A 21,032-nucleotide genomic window follows, 5' to 3' on the forward strand; every position below is an offset into this window, starting at 1 on the left:
TATATTCAGAGCATTGAAAGAAAACACTGCCAACCAAGAATTATATTTAGCAAAACTGTCCTTCAAAAATGGAGAGAGATTTAGTTTCCAGTCCAGCATATAAGGAACTTAGAAGACAGCACTCCATCTATTATAAGTTAAACAGCTGAACAATTCTTCTTAAATCTCAAAGGAATGATGTCACTGGGCAGATTTCTGTCCCCCCAAACTGGAGAGACAGGCAAATAAAGAGAATCACAAGTTACCAGAAATGAAATCCTTGAGCAGAAACCTCTGCAGGAACCAATGCCAGAATAGGAAAACCTAAATTGTAATTGACCGATTTCTGGAGAAGCAGCATGGACAATTCTAAGAGTTAAAAACTCCAGGGAGGCCGGGCGCAGTGGCTCACGCCTGTAATCCTAGCACTCTGGGAGGCCGAGGTGGGCGGATTGCTCAAGGTCAGGAGTTCAAAACCAGCCTGAGCGAGACCCCGTCTCTACCATAAAAATTGAAAGAAATTAATTGGCCAACTAATATATATAATATAAAAATCAGTCGGACATGGTGGCTCGTGCCTGTAGTCCCAGCTACTCGGGAGGCTGAGGCAGGAGGATTGCTTGAGCCCAGGAGTTTGAGGTTGCTGTGAGCTAACACCACGGCACTCACTCTAGCCTGGGCAAGAAAGCGAGACTCTGTCTCAAAAAAAAAAAAACAAAAAAAAAAAACTCCAGGGGGACTGAGTTATATGGGTCTCCCACACTTTTGTGACCTTTACCTCCCAGAACTCTACCAGGTCCTCACAGTGACTATCAGAGAAAAATCCCTTCATGCTTCCAGCAGGGGGAGGGCAAAGAAACCATTTGGTAATACGCCAGAGCACTCTTTTATTCTTATAAAGATCTACCCTCAGGAAAAACAATTTTGCCAGAGCCCGACCTACCTTGGACATGAGAAATACCCAACTCTAGCAGGCTATATCCTTCCACATGGGGGAAGGTAAATACCAACTCCAGCTCCCTCTAGCCTTCTATGTGGAAGAAGGGAAATTCTGAACTTTAGTCCCCTCTAGCTGTCCTGTCTCACCCAGAGGAAAAACACAAAAACTGAGAAGCAGTGCTGAAGTTCACAGTCCAGGGGTATAGGCTCACCAAAAGACTGAAATCTAATTATAGAATTGTAGAATGCTTTCCCTCCTTCAATACTTTATCATTACATTACTAAAGGCCTACTTACCACAGTTACTTTTAACCAATACATCATCTTCATCTTCCAACAAAAAATTAGAAGGTATACTAAAAGGTAAAAGCCACAGTTTGAGAAGAAGGCAGGGTGTGGCAGATCACACCTGTAATCCTAGCACTCTGTGAGGCCAGGCGGGAGGACTGCTTGAGCTCAGGAGTTTGAGACCAGTCTGAGCAAGAGCAAGATCCCATCTTTACTAAAAATAGAAAAATTAGCCAGGCGTGGTGGTGTGTGCCTGTAGTCTCAGCTACACGGGAGGCTGAGGCAGGAAGATTCCTTAAGTCTGGGAGTTTGAGGTTGCTGTGAGCTAGGCAGACACCAAAGGCACTCTAGCCTGAGCAACAGAGCAAGACTCTGTCTCAAAAAAGAAAAAAAAAAAAGAAGAAGAAACAGTGTAAGTATCAGAATCAGAAACATATATTTTAGGGATGTCAGAACTACCAGATTGGGAATTTAAGATGTGTATGATTAATATGTTAAGGGCTCTACTGGAAAAAGCAAACAACATGTAAAAACAGATGGAAGATGGACAATGTAAGTGGAGAAATGGAAATTCTAAGAAAGAATAAAAAAGAAATGATAGAGATAAAAAAAACAAAAAACAAAAAACAAACCCATTGTAATGGAAATGAAGAAAGTCTCTGATGGACTCATTAGTACACTGAACATGACTGAGGAAAGGATCTCTGAGCTGGAGGATATGTCAAAAGAAACTTTCAAAACTGAAAAGTAAAGAGAAAAAAGACTGAAAAATGAGAAAGAATATACAAGAACTATGGGACAACCACAAAAAGTATAACTTTTTCATAATGGAAATACCAGAAGGAGAAGAAAGAGAGAAAGGAACAGAAGAAATGTTTGAAGCAATAATGACTGAGAATTTCATCAAATTAATGTCAAACACCAAACCACAGATCTAAGAAGATCAGAGATCACCAAGCAAAATAAATGCCAAAAAACAAACAAAAAACCAAACCAAATCAACAAACAAAAATAAACAAATAAAAACTACACATAAGTATATCATATTCAAACTTCAGAAAAATCAAAGATGAAGAAAAAAATCTTGAAAGAAGCCAGATGGGGAAAAACGCTCACCTACAGAGGAGCAAAGAAAATAATTGCATCCAACTTCTCTTCAGAAATCATGCAAGAAGAGAATGGAGTGAAATATTTAAAGTATTAAGAGGAATCCCCCCCAACCTAGAATTCTGTATCCTCATTTCCAAAGTAAGCAGAAGAAAATAAATAATAATAATTAGATCACAGATCAATGAAATTGAAAACAGAAAATCAATAGAGGAAATCAACAATACCAAAAGCTGGTTCTTTGTAAAAATCAATAAAATTGGTAAACTTCTGGCAAAACTAAGAAAAAAAAAGAGAAAAGACACACATTACTAATATCAGAAATGAAAGAGGGGACATCAATACAAATCCCATGGATGTTAAAAGGATAATAAATGAATATTTTGAGTAACTCCATGCCCACAAATTTGATAACCTAGATGAAATAGATCAATTCCTTGAAAGACATAATCTGTTAAAACTCACACAAGAAGTAGAGAATTTGAAACAGGCCTGTATCTGTTAAAGAAATTAAATCAATAAGTAATAAACTCACCAAATAGAAAGTACCAGGCCCAGATGGTTTCACTGTTGAATTCTACCAAACATTTAAGGAATAAATTATACCAATTTTCTAAATATTTTCCAGAAGATAGAATCAGCTACAAGGCTACCATTACCCTAATACCAAACCAGAAAGAAAAGAAAAGAAAACTACAGACCTATTTGTCAATTAAAAATAAATAAATAATAAAATTAAAAACTACAGACTAATATCTCTCATGAACATAGATGCAAAAATCCTCAACAAATAGCAGCATACTAGGTACTAAAAAAAAAAGAAAAAAAAAATCCTCAACAAAAGTATTAGCAAACCAAACCCAGTGATGTATAAAAAGAATTATACACCATGATCAAGTGGGATTTATCCCAGGCATACAAGACTGTTTCAGTATTCAAAAAATTGATTAATGTAATCTGTCACATCAATAGGCTAAAAAAGAAAAATCACATAATCATATCAATGAATGCAGAAAAAGTATTTCACAAAATCCAACATTTATTCATGATGAAAACTCTCAATAAAGTAGAAATAGACAGGAACTCCCTCAACTTGATAAAGAACATTTACAAGAAACCTACAGCTAATATCATACTTAATGGTGAGATACGTGAAGCTTTATTGCTAAGATCAGGAACAAGGCAAGGATGTCCCCTTAACCACTGCTTTTCAACATCATATTGGAAGTCCTATCTTATGTAATAAGATAAGAAAATGAAATAAAAAGTATACTGATTAGCCGGGCGCGGTGGCTCACGCCTGTAATCCTAGCACTATGGGAGGCTGAGGCGGGCGGATTGCTCAAGGTCAGGAGTTCAAAACCAGCCTGAGCGAGACCCCGTCTCTACCATAATAATAGAAAGAAATTAATTGGCCAACTAATATATATAATATAAAAATCAGCCGGGCATGGTGGCGCATGCCTGTAGTCCCAGCTACTCGGGAGGCTGAGTCAGGAGGATCGCTTGAGCCCAGGAGTTTGAGGTTGCTGTGAGCTAGGCTGACACCACGGCACTCACTCTAGCCTAGGCAAGAAAGCGAGACTCTGTCTCAAAAAAAAAAAAAAAAAAAAAAAAAAAAAAAAAAAGTATACTGATTAGGAAGGATGAAATTAAACAAACTGTCTTTGTTTGCAGATGATATGATTATCTATGCAGAAAATCTAAAAGAATCTACAAAATTACTCCTAGAACTAATAAGTGATTACAGCAAGGTTATAGGATACAAGGTTAATATACAAAAGTCAATTGCTTTCCTATATTCTAGCAATAAACAAGTAGAAGTTGAAATTAAAACATACTACCATTAATATTAGCACCATCAAAATTGAAATACTTAGGTATAAACCTAACAAAATATGTACAATATCTCATATCTTATGGATATGGATATCATATCACTGTGGTATTTTGTTGAATATATTTAGAAGATTAATGTAACACTTTTATTTTAAAATGACAATACCACCTACCAGAAATTAAATCCCCGGCAAATAATTGAATTTAGGATGAAAAAATTTTAATGTCAACCTAAAAATGTACAAAGAGATACCATTTTTCAAAATTCTTTTAGGGAGTATGTGAGCAAAAAAGTTTGAAGATAACTACTATAGAAGAAAGGCAGATGAGGAATCTGAGACAGTGGAGGAAGATGGAACAACTGATACCTTAGGCTGTGGCCAACACCATTCTCCTCTTGAGCCTTAATTCAAAATCAGGCTCTTTGTCCATGAAACTTGTAAGACATTGGAGGCCAGCCCTTTATGAGAAGAATGGAACAAAACCAGTGAGTCTAAGAAAGAAAGAAATCCGCTGCCACTGAAATACTCTTAAGTCTTTTCCTCACCCACTACTTAATGCAAAATCAGGTGGGATAACTTTTGGAAGAGATTGCAAAATTTATTAAGGGGAAAACTATGACTTCCCTGCTTCCTGATAAAAACTGGGTAAAGGATAGCCCAAGAATTTAAACAGACAGGTCCTTACCAGATGTCATTTTAAAACATCAGCCAAGGCCTTTTTTTTTTTTTTTTTTTTTTTTTTTTTTTTTTTTTTTGAGACAGAGTCTCGCTTTGTTGCCCAGGCTAGAGTGAGTGCCGTGGCGTCAGCCTAGCTCACAGCAACCTCAAACTCCTGGGCTCCAGTGATCCTTCTGCCTCAGCCTCCCGGGTAGCTGGGACTACAGGCATGCGCCACCATGCCCGGCTAATTTTTTATATATATATCAGTTGGCCAATTAATTTCTTTCTATTTATAGTAGAGACGGGGTCTCGCTCTTGCTCAGGCTGGTTTTGAACTCCTGACCTTGAGCAATCCGCCCGCCTCGGCCTCCCAAGAGCTAGGATTACAGGCGTGAGCCACAGCGCCCGGCCAGCCAAGGCCTTTGATAATCAGCGAGGGTGCATGGGGAGAGACCAAGGGGCTTAGGTGTCTAAAATTCAAATTTAGGTTATGTTGCTATGATTTAAATTCCTTCTTCTCCAAACTTTCTTTCTTTTTTTTTGTTTGAGACAGAATCTTGCTTTGTTGCCCAGGCTAGAGTGAGTGCCATGGCATCAGCCTAGCTCACAGCAACCTCAATCTCCTGGGCTCAAGCAATCCTGCTGCCTCAGCCTCCCGAGTAGCTGGGACTCCAGGCATGCACCACCATGCCTGGCTAATTTTTTCTATATATATTAGTTGGCCAATTAATTTCTTTCTATTTATAATAGAGATGGGGTCTCGCTCTTGCTCAGGCCGGTTTCTAACTCCTGATCTCCAGCAATTCGCCCGCCTCAGCCTCCCAGAGTGCTAGGATTATAGGTGTGAGCCACCGCGCCTGGCCCAAACTTTCTAAAAAGGTTTATGTGAACCTCAAGCTAGTATATACAACTGCCTACTCAATGTCTTTACTCAAATGTCCAACAGGACCTAACTCAACACATCCAAACTAAACTCTTCATTCTAACTTCCTCAATGCTCCCCTTCTCAGTTAATGGCACTAGCATTTATCCAGTTAATTCAGCTATCCTTTATTTCTCTGTTTTCTCAAACCTGACAGTCAACCCCATCAGCAAATCCTGTAGGCTGAAACATCAAAATACATCCCTGCTCTGACCACATCTACTTGCTGCTGCTACACCAGAGGTAAGCCCCCATCACCTCTCACCTGGACAACCACAACTGCCTCTTGACTGGTCTTCTCACTTCCACTCTTGCTCCCCTACAGTTTACAGCAGCCAGATGATCCTTTAAAAATGTAAATCAGATTGTGTCACCTCTCTGGTCAATATCCTCCAATGGCTTCTGATCACCACTGAAATAAAACCCAAAGTTTTCATGTGACATATGAGACCCTACATGATCCTGCCACCTCTCTGATTTCATCTACCTGTCACCCTGGTCCAGGTGCCTTGGTCTTCTTGCTGGTCTTCCAAAATACTGAACATGGTCCTTTTGAACTCAGTACTTTTGAACTTGCCTAGAAGATCCCCTTACATCATTCAGGTCTGTGTTCAAACGTCACTTCCTCAGGGAAGCCTCCAAATGCTCTCATCTAAAACTGCCCCCACTGCCACCTTCACAATCCATTGTCTTGTCTCCTCTTAGATTGCCTTTTTTCCTTGTACCACAAATCACCATTTGATTTACTACATATTTGTTGATTGCTTATTATTGTTTTTTCCCCAGTAGAATGGAAGCTCCACAAAGGAAAATCTTTGTTTTCTTACTGATACTTTCCTGGCATCCAGGAGGTGCTCAGTAAATGAATGAAGTGAAACTAAAGAAAAGATGTGAGTTCCATGACAGGAAATAGCTTGTGCTGGGAACTCTGCACCTGGTGGTTTAGGGGATGCCAACCATCAGAGCCAGAGATGACCTTAAGAATGGATGAAATCCCTGGCAATTCACAGAAACCTTGGGGGTGAGTACCAGGCTTTCTGAAACATGTGGAAGGGAGAAGATCATGTAGCTCCAGCTGACATCTGCATCACACATATATTATTTCATTTTAATATCACAAGAGATGAAGAAGCTGCAGATCAGAAAGGCAAAGTGACTTGCTCAAGATTATTGAGCTAGGTAGCAGAACAGGAATCTAACATCAGCCCTTTCTTACTCTAGAAACCATATTCTTTCCAAGACACTGCATAGCTTAGGAGAAAACGTGGCAAAAAGGATGTAGTCAGTTAGATAACAGTTCAAGGAATGAACAAATGCTTCATAGAGAAATGACAGTTAATTTGGTCTTTTGAGATCAGATAATCTCATGGAGTGACCAAAGGCAGACAAGGAGAAAGGAGCTTGAACAAGAAGTTTTAGTGTAAGACAGTTAGGATGAGGAGCTATCCAGGGAACACTGAGTGCACCAGCTTGGCTGGAGCTTCAGGTGTTGAAGGAGCATATTGGGAGATAAGGTCTGCAAAGGCCAGAATGTGGTTAAGGAATTTGGGCTTTATCAATAGACAGTAGGGAGCATTAAGCCACAGAGTAAAATGTTCAGAACACTGCTTTAGGAAGGTCATTCGGGGTACCAGGGGAAGGGTTACCAGATGGATTTAGTGTAGTAGTCTCAGTCAAGGGTTCCCTCCAGAGTAATCTATTCTCTCTGAACCCCTGAGAGGTTGAGTTTAAAACTTATCCTCACCCAAATGTTCACACAACTGCCGCTAGTTGGCAGCAGTGTGCCAAGGAATGGATGAAGCAGGCCCCCCAACTCGCCCCTTCCCGGTCTCTCACTCCTTGGACTGTGATGGGGCATGATCACCAGGAGGAAAACTGGAGAAGGCGGGAGGACATTTGTGTGGAGTGAACGCCAAAGACCCAGGCGGGGAAGGAGAGTGGGGAGATCAGAGGACAGAGTGGATCGATGGCAGGATATGGTTGGGGTGGGGGGTAGGGGGGGACAATGGTGAGGGATAGAGACTGATTGTGAATGACCTTGAGTTTTCAGGCTAAGAAACATGGACGTTATCCTGAGGGACATGTGGACCCAGGGACGATTTTTAAGTAGGAGAGAGACCTGACTAGATTTGCGTTTTAGAAATATCACCAAGACTGTAGTGTGGAGAAGGAGGGGAAAGACACAGGAAGCAGAGAGAACAGTGACAGGGCTGTTGCAACGACTCCGGGAAAGACCATGAGTGACCAGAACCAGGGCCAGCAACTGCAATGGACAGAGGGGTCAGGTTTTTAGGAAGCTTAAGAAATAAAAATCATAGAATGAGTAAGGGGTCATTAAAAATGCAGTCGGGACTGAAGAGAATGAATATTCTTTCCCTATTATTAAATTTGCCTTCCGAATTGTTGGATTTTTCTGCTGAAACCTCACCGGAAGAACTCAGATTTCAGAACTTCGTTGAGCCTCAATTCCAGGTCATTCATTCCATAATCCTGACCAGAGCCTGTGGTTGGAGGTGGGGACCAGGGGATGGCTTAGCCCTGTTCCTCCAGCAGTTGCCTCCCCAGTCGGGTGGAAGGACAGTCAATTCCGGTACGGTCCGGAGAGCCCTTTGATGGAGGAAATACAAGACGCCGTGGAGCCCAGCGGGGAACCTGATCCAGAAGGCTTCCAGGGAGAGGAGATTCTGAGCCTAAGGCTTCGGATACAAGATCTCACAAAACTGTCAGTGAGCGACCTAAGCACTGGTGGGGAAAGGCGGCCTGGAGAGGAGCCCCGATACCTATTTACCCCTTTTCGTCAGAAACTGTGGACATCACCCTACAGGGATAGGGATCCGGGCGAGCTACACTCCCCACGATGTCTGGCGCTAGGCGAGTCGCCGTCCCCTCTTTCCGGAGTAAACTGCACCTCCCAGGAGGGGTCGGTCGGTGGTCTCTCGGAGCCCGCCGGGGGCCGCCAGGCTGGGGTGGTGGAGGCGTGGGCCCGCCCCTCGCCCCCAACAGCACAGCCCTGATTGGTGCATACCCGGCCTGGCCCCGCCTCTCCGCTGGCGTGTCGGCGCGCCACGGCCGGCGTGCTGCAGGCGCCGCTGAGGGTCCTGGAGATGATGTCAGATGGAACTGTGCCCCAGATCTCCCACCCCGGGGTGGACTGCAGCTCCTAGAGAAAAGGCGCCTCGGGACCGGGCGCTGTGTCGCCGAAGCGCCCTGGAACACGGCTGGGGCGGGCTGGGGCCTGCGCCTGCGCATCACTTCACAGTTTGGGAAATGGCGGCGCTCGGGGATCTGGATGCCTCTCAGGGCGGCAGGGAGCTGCGAGTGGGTTCTCGGGCCTTTTCGGACTGGGTCTGGCGCCCTGGGCAGGGGCGGGGCGTCGGGGGGCGGGGCCTGGGTGCCGCCCTGCTACGCCGGCCTTTGGGCCCTCGGGCGCGGAGTGAGCTCCGCGCACCATCTGCTTTGCGGTCCTTACGGCCTCCCACGCGCTGACCCCACCCATCCCCGCACCCCCAGGGCGGCGGTTTCCTCTCCCACCCAGAGCGAACAGCCGCTAAGTAGCGCCATAGGATTAAGGGCCCAGACTGCACCCCTGGCAGCCTGGGCCCCTGACTCGCACTGTCCCTCCGGGGCCTCCCTCATCCGTGAAGCTTACGGAGATAACTCCTATCTCCTATCACAGAAGCCTCTGGGGAACATGAGATATGGCTTCCTCTCATCTGGCCCCAGCCCTTCTTAGGTTAACGCCTTGTCTCCAGGCTCAGACAACCTCCTTCATCTGAGATGAAGATGGACGTCCTCATAGATTCTTTGTTCCTCATAAGGCACATAGGCATTTCCATTTACTACTTATGTTCCCTTATTACCCTCTCCTTACAACCCCTCTTCATGCCAAGGAGATTTTCTAGTTTTTTTTTGTCCAATCATGAAGACAGATTTTCCTCGGATTGTCAGCTGAACCTCTAGAGACAAATATTCTTGGTGGTTTATTTCATCAAGTATTTTCTGAGTGCCCACTGTGTGCCAAACACTGTATTGAATACTGCTAAGGACCCTGATGAACCAAATAGTCTTCTTTCCATGAAATTCAGACTAGTGGGAAAATTTGGCTTGCGATAAACAGTGGAAGGGTAAAGTGCCACAGGAAAGGAACAGATGACGTGTTCTTGAAATTCAGGGAGTAGGGGGAGTGGCTGATGTCTTTAGAGGAGGCAGTAGCATATAAACTGGAACCAGAGGGGGTAATTCCAAATGAAATGGATACAAAGCAGCTTGACAGCTCACTGGGCCCATACAACGAACATGGTTCATTTTGTTTGTGTGTATGTGTGTGTGTGTGTGTATGAGTGTGGGGGCAGTTAATGGGGAAGGAGTGGTATAGTATAATTGTTAAAAGCAGGGGTTTTCGCATATTTGCTGTGAGACTTCAGGCACATAGCCTGAGGCTGTCAAATAAAGATATGGTATCTACCTCACATTCAAAATAGTGCATATCAAGCCTGAGCATCAAGGTTGGCACACAGCTACCATTTTTTGAACACTATCAAATATTATGTGATAGAAATATTTTGGATGCCAAATAAAGAATTGAGATATTCTCTGGGCACTAGGAATCAAACATTTTTAAGCAATAGAGGGCACCGATCAAAGGTGCTTGGAAGGGACTGGATCCTGCCAAAGTCTAAAGCCACTGCAGTGGTTGTAACCCCTTTTTCTCTCACTCCCATCCAAACCTCCCTACCCTCAATCCACAAGCATTTCAAAACCATGTTTCTAAAAACCAGCCATTTATATCTGCTTAGGTAAGTTACAAGAGTGAGGTGGTGTATTTACAAGTTTGTCCAGATATACTATAACTTAGTGTCTGTATTTAATATTGACAACCAAAAAATATATATAAATATCTTCCATCTATACACAGCAGGGCAGGAGTGTCCATGTCTTCTTGAGCAGTGAGTTCTCAGCCTCCTATAGGCCCTCCTCTCATGGCGATAGTTTGGCCCTCAGTGCAAAGGAGACTAGAATCTGGCAGCCCAGTCTTGCCCTTCCCCTCTCCTCCTCGCACTCCAGTGCTCCCCACTGGTCTCAGGCAAGGAAAGATTAATTTGAGTGGCTGGGTAGGAAGAGATGGGAATGGGCAAATCCTAATGGAGCCTAACCCCCAGGGCAGGGAGATCCAGGCCTGCAGAAAGGGTGGCCACAGCCACCTCCTGGGGTAGAAGCCTCGAGTTCGTAGTTCGATTAGTGTGTCCTTGGGTCATAGGTCCAGCCCTACATATTAGCTTGGTGAAGAAGGCAAGTGTCTGGACAGGGCTTGGTCCCCACCCTCAGGTTCTGAGCCATTCAGGGTGAAGCCTGGGGTGTGGGTAAAGGAGACTCAGGCTGATAAAAAAAATAGTAACAAAATCAGTAATAAAAAAATTATAAAATCTGTTGCTTGTCTGAATAGATTTGAGCAACAGTCTTGCTTTTGTTAAAATCCTGGAGCCGTTAAAGTCCTGAATATTCTTCTGGACATCATTGCTGGCTGAAGAAAAGAGCCCCAGGCCCGGCTTGGCTGAGATCTGTCAGTTTGAAAGTCTCATCCAGCTGCCTGTGCTCCCAAGAGCTCCTTGGGGCTGCTGCGAACAGGCCGGGCTGGTGGTGTGGGGCGCCTCACACTTGGGAATCAGCTCCCAGGGGGTGGAACAGCTCCTCGGGTGTCTTGTCACTTTGGCTGGCACCCCCCTGCCGGAAGCCAGAAGCAATCTCATCGAAGGTCCGGCCTTTAGTCTCAGGAACTTTGAAGTAGGTGAAGATGAAGAACAGAATCAGAAGGACAGTGAAGATGATGAAGACGTAGGGACCGCACAGTTGCTGAAAGATACACAGACACATTCACAGTTGGAATCACAATCCTACATCCTGGCTGCTGGACTCAAGATAGGTTATTTTATGTCTGGGCCTTTGATCTGAAATAGGGAACACCCACTTACTCCCCAGGGATGCTGTGATCATTAAATGAGACTATGCTTGCGCCTGGCATGGAACAGGTATCAGGAGCACCATTCCAAGCTAAGGAGAGAATCCCGGAGTTGAGCTCAGTGTTCTTAGCCATGTAACCTGGGCTCCCGAGCCTCAATTTCCTGCTTGGTGTGATTCCTAATGAGAATGATGGGAGAGCACTTTTCACAGCACTCGGGGTCATGCATGCAGGTGAGAAATGGTACGTAGAGAGACAAGGGGGCTTCTCACCTCCAAATACTGAAAGCACATGCCCACGATGAAATTTGAAGTCCAGTTGGAGAAGCCAGCGACAGCAATGGCAGCTGGACGAGGACCCTGGCTGAAGAGTTCAGCCACAATGAACCATGGGATGGGGCCAGGGCCCACTTCAAAGAAGGCCACAAAGCCGAAGATGGCCACGATGCTCAGATAGGACATCCAGGGAAGCTGTTCCTGTTAAGAGTGGAGAGTGGGAAAGTCAGACTGGTTGTGATGGATCCTCAGCACACAGGCAGCATGGAGTAGGGTTACATATGTACTCTAGCCTGGAAGGCAGTAGGCCTGGGGCTGATCCTGGACTTGCTGTGTACCCTGGTTACCCTGTGTTGGGTCTCACTTTCCTCCTCTTAACAAAGTGATTTAAGTCCTGCAAGGTGGTTGCAAGCTTGAGAGAAGTAATGTGTTATGCATTAAGGAAGTGTTAAGAGGCCCCCATGGTCCCTTGGGTCTGGCTGCAGAGCAGTCTGCTTGTGGCAGGAGGATGTAGAATGACATTTTTTGGTGAGGAGTGGATTCATATTTGAAGGCTTGTAAGGTGTGGCACAGAGTAGGCACTAGATTTATGGTTCTGTATGTGATCATTCTCCTTGAGGAGGCCACAGGAGAAGAATTATGGACTCTGGCTCAGATCTCAGATCTGCTGCTCATCACTTGCTGCATGCCAGACCTCTTGGCAACCGCCAGACTTTCCAAGCCTGGGCTCACCTACAAAATGATTAACGGTGCTTTCCTAGCCAAGAAAGAAATTTAGTTCATAAGCGTGATGACTTAGTTTTCACGTGCATATGTGAGATTTGCCTCCCTCAAACCTTGTCACAGCATCAGCATGTTACAACGTCAGCATGTTACCCATCTGACGTGGAAGAAAAGAAAGAAAGGACAAATGAGTGTTTGTGCTTGTGAGTGCCTGGCACAGGGTTAACACAGTGATGACAGTCACAGGCTTGGGGCCTGAGCAAACCTGAGGTTGAGTCCTGGCTTCCTCCTTTATCCAATATATCACTAACCTCACTGGGACTTAGGTTTCCTCACCCATAAAATATGAATAATAACTAAATTCCACCTCCATGTCAGGGGAATTGAGTGAGACAAGACATGTTTCTGCACCTCTGTGGTGAGGACGGTAACGCTTTCCAGGACTGTTGCCATAGTGAACTGAGGTTACAGATAAAGACTCTGAAAGGCTTAATATTGGGCAAGGTAATTCCCTGGGGAGATGAGAGTTTGGGGTCTAGGACCAGAGGTTCTGTGTTGAGAAACCACCGAGCAGGGCGCAGCAAGTTCAAGACAGGATGTGAGTGGGATGGAAGGACACAACCTCAGGAGCTGGAAAGTCAGGTCAAAGCAGAACCAGGGTGAGTGCAGCCCCCACCTGGCCTGCTTTGGGATCTGAAGCCCAGGTGAATGGCCGCTGACCCCCGCCCCCCAGCCCCACCTTGCCCCCTAGAGCGTGGCAACTCACCAGCAGCGCCAGCGCGATGGTCATGAGCACGGCACAGCCCGCCATGCCAGCCAGGCCTATGAGGTGCAGGGTCCGCCGGCCGGCGCGCTCCACCACAAACAGCTGTGGGCAGAGAGAGAGTCAGCACCCCCCCCCCACTGCCTGGTGCCCCTCTGAACCCACGCACCCAGAGGCCCACCCCAGCAACCTTCGGGAAAGCCACTTGGCACTGCAAAGACCAGTGGGGAAGACAGTACCGCTTTCTCCCTGGGGCTCGGCTTGGGGGCCAGATAGGGGGTGATGGGCACAGAGCTGGCCCCAGAGCCCCACAGCAGTACAGGGGCAAGAGGTGGCCGGCCCTAGAGAACCAGAGAGCTGAGCGTCCTGGTTGTGAGCTTGGGCAAACCTTTTCCATTTCACTTCTCTGAGCATTCATGCCAGCTGTGTGATGTGAGAAGTGAACTCACAGGTTGTTGAGAATGAAGGGAGAAGGCACATATGGAGACGTGACGCATGCCTGCTCCCAGCAGATGCTGCCATTCTGCCCTGAGGCCCTGAGCCGGACCCCAGCCACTGACAGGCAGCAAGCAAAGACTCACCGACACGACGGTGAAGGCCGTGTTGAAGATGCCGGAGCCGATGGTGGCGTACACGGGCTGCTGCACCCCCGCCTTCTCGAAGATGCTGGTGGAGTAATAGAAGACCTGCCAAGTAGAGAGACTGTTGTGGCTCAGCTGGGCACGGTGGCCCTTCCCTGCGTCTGCAGCAGCGGGCGTGGGACCCAGGGTGAGTAAGGAGTAAAGGGGACAAGCACTTCTCAGGCTGAGGGACACTGCACTGCAGTGACCTGCAGTTCTGGGTCTAACGGGAAGCTTCTCCTTTGGGGGAGGCATATATGTTGTTTTAAGTTTGGGATTTGTTCACAGTCCACACTTAACCGCAGGGCCTGGCTGGGGCACTCACAGCGTTGATGCCCGACAGCTGCTGGGACAGCTGCAGCACCACGGCGATGAGGATGGGCTGGCGGTAGGCGGGCGAGCGGAAGAGCTCCAGGATGGTGACCTTCTTCTCCCGCATCATCTGCCGGCTCTCCTCCTTCATCTCCTGCAGGTCGTGGGTCACGTCGGCTGTCCCGCGCAGCTTCTTCAGCACTGGGGGGACCGGAGAGAAGGAGGGGGGTGCTCAGAGTGGGAAGCAGGCCGGGGCTCGGGCAGCGGGGAGGAGGGCAGGGCTCTGCCCGTACCACTCTTGGCCCGGTTCTCTTCGTTGCGGTTGATGAGCAGGAAGCGGGGGCTCTCGGGGCAGAAGGGCAGCACGACGCACTGCAGCAGGGCTGGGATGAAAATGATGCTCAGCAGCAGGGGCCACAGGTCCTTGTTGCCCATGAGGGAGTCCAGGCCGAACACCTGGGGAAGGCAGGGGCTGTGAGCGTCCCGCCAGAGGCGTTTTCCTGCTTTGTGTCGGCTGCTGCTTCTGGAGGCTCCTCCACTAACCTCTCTGAACCCCAATTTCCTCATCCGTCATGTGTAGAAAGCAGGACCTACCTCACAGCATTGCTGGGAGGACAAGTGGCAAGGCTGTGAATGTGTCAGGCACAGACAGTGGGGCTGCTACGCTGCCACAGGAGTTCAGGGATGGGGACAGGGAAGCCTTTTGCAGAGTGTGTATCCAGGCACAGCAGCATGAGGCACGGGAGAGCTGGCACATGTAGTCCCTGGGGTCGGAGACCCCAAGTGAGAGGAAAGGGGATGAGGAGGGTGGGGGAATCTTGCTCTTCTGTTGGGGAGGCCTGGGATATCTGGGGTGGTGGTGTGTTCCTAGACCTGTGTACCTGGGGCTCACAGGGCTGTGGAAGCCAGGTGCAAGTCTAGTCAGAGAAGCTCTGCCCGGCAGGACAGGCCCGGCAGGGAAGCCGGGGTGTGGCAGTGCCAGGCAAGCAGCCGCAGCTCACCTGAGCAATGAGGATGCCGATGACGATGCCCAGCTGGTGCAAGGTGCCCAGGGCTCCACGAAGGGCCGTGGGGGACACCTCCCCCACGTACATGGGCACGAAGCCTGTGGTCAGGCCGCAGTATACCCCGATGATGAAGCGGCCCAGGATCAGCATCTCGAAGGACTTGCCCAGCTTGGAGAAGCCCATGAGCACAGCGGACACGAAGGCCAGCAGGTTCATCATCAGCATCGAGTTTCGCCTGGGGGGTGGGTTGCAGGTCAGGTGGTGTCCCTCTGGCTCCCCAGGGGCTGGGTCACAGGTGAAACCCTAGAGCAGGCAGGGGTGTCTCCCCCACCTCCCACCCACATCTCGGATGCCCTAGGCAGGGCCGGGGTCCTTCCTGCTCACCGGCCAAAGCGGTTAACAAAAAGGCCCACGGAGAAGGAGCCAATCATGCCCCCGACGGAGAAGATGGCCACCGAGAGGGACCAGAGTGTGGTAAGTGTGGTGGGCAGGATGGGCTCCCCATATCGCTGGATCCATGTCTGGTTGTAGAACTCCTCGATCACCTGCAGGGGAGAAGCAGTCTGGGTGAGCAAGCCCCCAGGGCCGCCTTCCTCTTCCCCTCACCCCTCCCTCAGGGCACAGTTTCACCACAAGATGCTGGAGAAGACCCAGGCCTGGCTCTGCCTCAGACTCACTGCATCTCACCGCATCTTCTTCTTCTTCTTCTTTTGTTTAAGAGACAGAGTCTCACTCTGTCACCCAGGCTAGAGTGCACTGGCACAATGATAGTTGGGAGCTGACAGCAACCTGGAACTCCTGAGCTTAAGCGATCTTCTTGCCTTAGTGTGCCACCATGCCTGGCTAATTTTTCTATTTTTAGTAGAGACAGGGTCTTGCTATGTTGCTCCGCCTGGTATTGAACTCTTGCCATCAAACGATCCTCCTGCCTCAGCTCTCCAAAGTGCCACCAGGCTTGGTCATATTCTTGAGCCAAGCCCTCCATTTTGTGGGCCCCAGTTTCTCAAGGTGAGAAACAAGGGGTTAGGCTCCACCTTTGAGCGCCCATCAGCTCTCCCACTCCCCAGAGTGTGGTTTCCAGGGCCCTGTGGTTTCATAGCCTACACTTGACTTGCTGGGGATGATGGCAAGTGACCAATAGTGGAAGTTCGTGCATAGAATGGAGAGAGGTACAGAGGTACAGAGAAAAGAGGCTTCTTTCCACCTGCTCCTTTTCTCTTTTCCTCACTGTGTCCCAAGGCCCCAGGTGGAGCCCAGCTCTGCCAAGACACCAGGCCCTCCCCCACACCCCTGCTGTGAAGGAAGCACGGCTGGATGGACGGGTTCTGCCATCCAGGAAGTGCAGATTCCCTGACTTTGCACTTGGGGTCTGGGGTGACAAACTCACACATACCACCCTTCAAAAGTGCTCTCGAGACTCACGTTACTACTCTGTCCCCAGGCCCAGCTGCCTCAGAGTGGCCTGGGAGCACCACCTTGAAGGACTCATGGCCTCCTCTCCTCTCCTAGGGTGCAGCTGGGAGGCATGGGGAAAGGCTCCAGACAAGGAAGCAGTTCCAGGAACTGGGGACAACTGTCCTAGTACAGGCCTGCCCACTAGCCCTGCTCCCACCGGGGGGAGGGCCTGGCTGGCTCCCAGGGACGTGGCAGGTGGGTAGCACCGGTTCTGCCTGAGGACACTCAGCACACTCGCAGGCAAAGCAGACGCACACCCAGTGCCACAGGTCTAGCTAGACCCACCCAGCCACACATGTAGCTGGGCACAGGCCCAACTACCCAGAAACGGCTTCCTGTGCACACATACCATCACACACAGACTGTGCTCATATAACCTGAAAATTCCTGGCTCCAGCCAGTCACCAATCTGCATGTCCCTCCAGCCCTCCCCACTTGCAGCTCCAACTCAACCCACCTCAACACCGCCCCCAGGTGCACGCTGCAAATTCATGCACGCAGGGCAGCGGGCAGCCTCTTCAACCTCCTCTTCAACCTCCGTCATCACTGCTTTGGGGCCTCCCTACGCCTCCCAAGCCACAGAGTTCTAGTAGAAGAGGAGGCTGTAGATAGCCACACTTGCCAAAGGGGAAATCAAGGCTCACAGTCCCAGAAATGTCCACTGAGTATGATGGACCTGCCCCCTGGTGCTTTCCTTCCAGGTGAGTCCTTGGCCTCTAGCCATCTTTTTCCCTGCCCTGCCATAACCTCTCCCAGGTCTGGAGTCACCTGACAGAAACCAGGCTCCAGGGGTTAGGACAGGTTGACACGAGAGAGGCAGGCGTAAAGATCCACTTTTCTGTCCTGGGGAAGCCAGACAGTGTAGTGGAATCTGGACACAACCGAATTTAGACCCCAGCTCTACTCCTTATTTCTAGTGTGACCATGGCAAGTTATTTCATCTCTGAGTTTCAGTGGCCTCATCTCTGAAACAGACATTAGCAATGCCTACTTCACAGTGCTACAGGGATTTAGTGACACACTGTGCTTCTACAGTGCCTGGCACCATCACCCCTAAAACCAGCCCATCACACACTGGGACTGGCCCGAAGGTCGTGCAGACCACTGACAAAGTCTAACCAAGCCTTCCTCCCACAATTTGAAATCAAGGCTTTTGCCAAGTATGAATCCAACCTCCCTGCCTCCCACATGCGTCAGCCACACCTTCGCCCTACACCATGTCCCCACACGCCCCATGCCTTTGAGATGCTGTGACTCCTGCCTGTAGAGTGCACCTTGTCTTACTGCTGGGACCTCCTGAGATCCAGCTAAAAGGTTTCCTTGACTCATGTCTTCCTTGAGGACAGGGACCTTAGTTGATTTACACCAGAGCCTGTCCCAGAGCCAGTGCCAGGGATACCTGCTGAGTGAGTGGAGAATCAATGAGTAAAGAGTCTTGGACTCTCCTCCTAGAATCCCTTGATTTGCAGAGAGAAGACAGATTTTAACAAAATAAAACAAAACACCAAGTACTTGTGCTCTTCCAGGGACAAAACCAAGCCTAGAGGAGGACTGGCTGGGAACAGTAATGCCCCATTTATCAGGCTCCGCAGAGAACGAGCTGTCCTGGATAAGGGAACTGCCCACATAAGTGACGCTCACTCTTCTGAGGGTCCAAACTTTCTGGACCCATCATAATCGGGGTAGAAATCTGGAAAGATTTCAGTTTGCTGCCTGAGCAACTAGACTTACAAGCAGGGCTCTGGGACAATGGTGTCTTTGGGGCTCCTCACAGGGGCAAGGAGAGGTGCTTATCCCTGTGCCGACTGGCTCCTCATGGCTTACGGTTACTGCATTCCATAGTTCTCAGGGTCTTCCCTCCCCCACATGTGGTTCAGAGGCTTGTTTCCTATAACTCTCCATACCCCTCTTAAAATTTGCCCGGAAGCCAGGTAATAGAACTTGCTAGAATTGTGTATAAAGAAAGTAAATAGGTGCTACACAAGAGCTTAAACTAAATGAGCTTAAGGATGTGACATGGAGGTTTCTGTTTTGGCAGCTCAGCTGATAAGGGGACCCTGTGTAAATGAGGTGTTACCCGAGCTCCCTCCTCAGTTGGTAACACAGTCAGGGCCCAAGCCCTGTCCAGGGCTGGCTCTGCTCTGGCCCCCAGCCCCTCTGCTGCTCAGACCACTTTACTGGGTGGGGGCAGTGCTGGGGGTGAGCAGCCAGTCTCCTCTGCTTTAACCTTGGCCCCAGGCCCATCCTCTCTAGCCCCCAGCAGCACTTCCTGGCCAAGCCGAGGCTGGGTAGTGGGTTTCTACCTCTTAATCAGGTGCTTGACACTTCTGGAAAGAAGCTATGCCTAGTTTTCCATTCCTGCTGCTGGTTTGAGGGCTCTGTGTCTTCTCCTCTCTAGGGGTCCATGTGGGGCTCCAAGCTGGCCCTTGACCCAGAAAAGACAGGGGGTCCCTGGAGAATCAGAAGACCCCTACATGGGGAAGAGTTCTGGGGTCACAGTTCTCTATCCAGTTACTGCCCCCAGCATCCACCCTAGCAGTGCCTGGGTGCCCCTCAGGGAAGAAGAGCCTGCTTGTCACTCCCCTGGCAGGATTGCACAGACCCAGTCTCCACAGGCCACTGGCAGCCTCCTTGGCCCTGGCTCACATTTCAGGTGAGGCCTGCCACACGCCTGTCCTGAACACTCCCACCTCGCTGCCCTTCCCAAGCTTGAGAGTTACACTTGATCCTGCCATCGCCCCCCCCCCAAATTCTGTCTTCCTTTTCTCTCCACGCAGCACCTGCCCTAGGTCTTACCTGGATTCTGCTCCTGACTCTTCCCATCCACCAAAGCCAAGCCCATCTCCCACAGTGAACTACCCCTCAGAATGGCGGTTAAATGAATCAACTCAGCCAACCACCTGCCTCTCTGCCCTACCTCCCCCCGCCCCCCCCATTCACATCCTCTTGACCCTACTGCGGGGTCTGGGTGAGGGTCTGCTTGCTGGGGAGGGAGGGAGGGTCCTCCTCAGTTGCAGGGGCGATTGCCATGGCATCAGCCTGCCTGGAGCTGAGGGCCCCTCAGAGATCTCTGTCTAGGCCCCTGAAGCTAGTACACAGTGGCGGCCACCCTGGAGAAGCAGGGTGACTCTGGGCAGCCAGGAGCCCTTAGACTGAACGGCTTCCACTTCACAGCTGTCCTCCCCAGGCAGCTCTCCCCGGGAGAGGGTGCCCACACATGCCCCAGGACACCCCATGCCCCTCCCCGCCAGGCCAGGCAACTGTGGGTGACGACCACACGTCTGCCGTCTACAGAGGAAGTTCTCACTTCCTCTCTGTGTAGAGCCATGAGGCAGAGCATGCCACCCGGCACATGGAAAAGTCGTTAGTGTCGTTCGTCACTGTTGTCCTCTCAAGGAGAGAAGCTACCACTTTCAGAGAAGCATTAGGGACAGAGTTTTCCATTTTGAAATTGCCAGGAGAAAAAGATCATTACCCAATGGAATATATGGGGTGGGGAAGAACCTGAGGGAAGTAGAGGCCTGCCTCAGGGGTAAGGCTCTGCATCCCACCCCCACAGAGGGATCCAGCAGGTCTGTAGCCTCAGAGAGAAGAGAGCCCAGGGCCAGACTTCAGCTGAGGGGAAGGAAGCACTTTCTAGGCTTCAGAGGATGAACCTGCCCACCTTACAGGTGGTGAGTTCTCTGTCAGTGGGGAGCATGCAAGTCAAAGTGATCTAGAGCGGGGACTGGCACACATTTTACATAAAAGGCTAGATAGAACATATTAGGAAGGGTCTGTGGGCCATATATGGCCTTCGTTGTTTAATATTATTCTTTATTTTTTTCCAACCATTTTAAAATGTAAAAGCCATTCTTAGCTCATGGGCCACAGAAATACAGGCTATTGCCAAATGGCCTGTCTGGCAAAAGAGGTATGTGTTTGGAACCTCAGGCTGGTCTTATCCTCTTTCCCTGTGGACATTCCTCTGCCCTGGGAGGCCTGGGTCTTTTAGAGCATCCCTGGGCCAGGCCAGGGAGTTAAAGCTCCTTCTCAAACCTCCCTCCCCTCTCCTAGATGTTACTGTTTGGGTGAAGAGGTTAAACAGCCAGCCAAGCTTTCAGCTCCAGTTAGGAGAGAAGGCCCAGCTTAGTGCCTTAGCCTGGCCTTGACCCCCGTCCCCCACCTTCCCCAGCTATCAGCCCC

At 49.1% G+C, this 21,032-nt stretch overlaps 1 protein-coding gene, 1 long non-coding RNA gene and 1 pseudogene across 2 annotated transcripts in view; 1 reads left to right on the plus strand and 2 right to left on the minus strand.

Moving 5' to 3' along the window:
• Window positions 1-3,968: 3,968 nt before the first annotated feature.
• On the minus strand, window positions 3,969-9,075 carry LOC142864137 (uncharacterized). Its single transcript, XR_012914719.1, has 3 exons — window positions 8,762-9,075; window positions 6,002-6,081; window positions 3,969-4,612 (listed from the first exon to the last, which is right to left on the minus strand). It is a non-coding gene; the product is annotated as an uncharacterized LOC142864137 (long non-coding RNA).
• A 1,425-nt stretch (window positions 9,076-10,500) lies between these two features.
• SLC2A1 (solute carrier family 2 member 1) overlaps window positions 10,501-21,032 on the minus strand; it is a 29,886-nt gene continuing 19,354 nt past the window's right edge. Inside the window, exons 3-10 of the mRNA XM_012748462.3 lie at window positions 15,777-15,937; window positions 15,387-15,627; window positions 14,679-14,841; window positions 14,399-14,586; window positions 14,035-14,139; window positions 13,457-13,558; window positions 11,965-12,168; window positions 10,501-11,586 (exon numbers count right to left, since the gene is read on the minus strand). Coding sequence (XP_012603916.1) covers window positions 11,386-11,586; window positions 11,965-12,168; window positions 13,457-13,558; window positions 14,035-14,139; window positions 14,399-14,586; window positions 14,679-14,841; window positions 15,387-15,627; window positions 15,777-15,937 — 1,365 coding nt within the window. The 3' untranslated portion in view covers window positions 10,501-11,385. The remainder of the gene's footprint in view (window positions 11,587-11,964; window positions 12,169-13,456; window positions 13,559-14,034; window positions 14,140-14,398; window positions 14,587-14,678; window positions 14,842-15,386; window positions 15,628-15,776; window positions 15,938-21,032) is intronic.
• Window positions 12,740-12,853, plus strand: LOC142869910 (uncharacterized; annotated as a pseudogene).

Source organism: Microcebus murinus, chromosome 2 (assembly GCF_040939455.1).
Source record: "Microcebus murinus isolate Inina chromosome 2, M.murinus_Inina_mat1.0, whole genome shotgun sequence".
Taxonomy (NCBI): Eukaryota; Metazoa; Chordata; class Mammalia; order Primates; family Cheirogaleidae; genus Microcebus; species Microcebus murinus.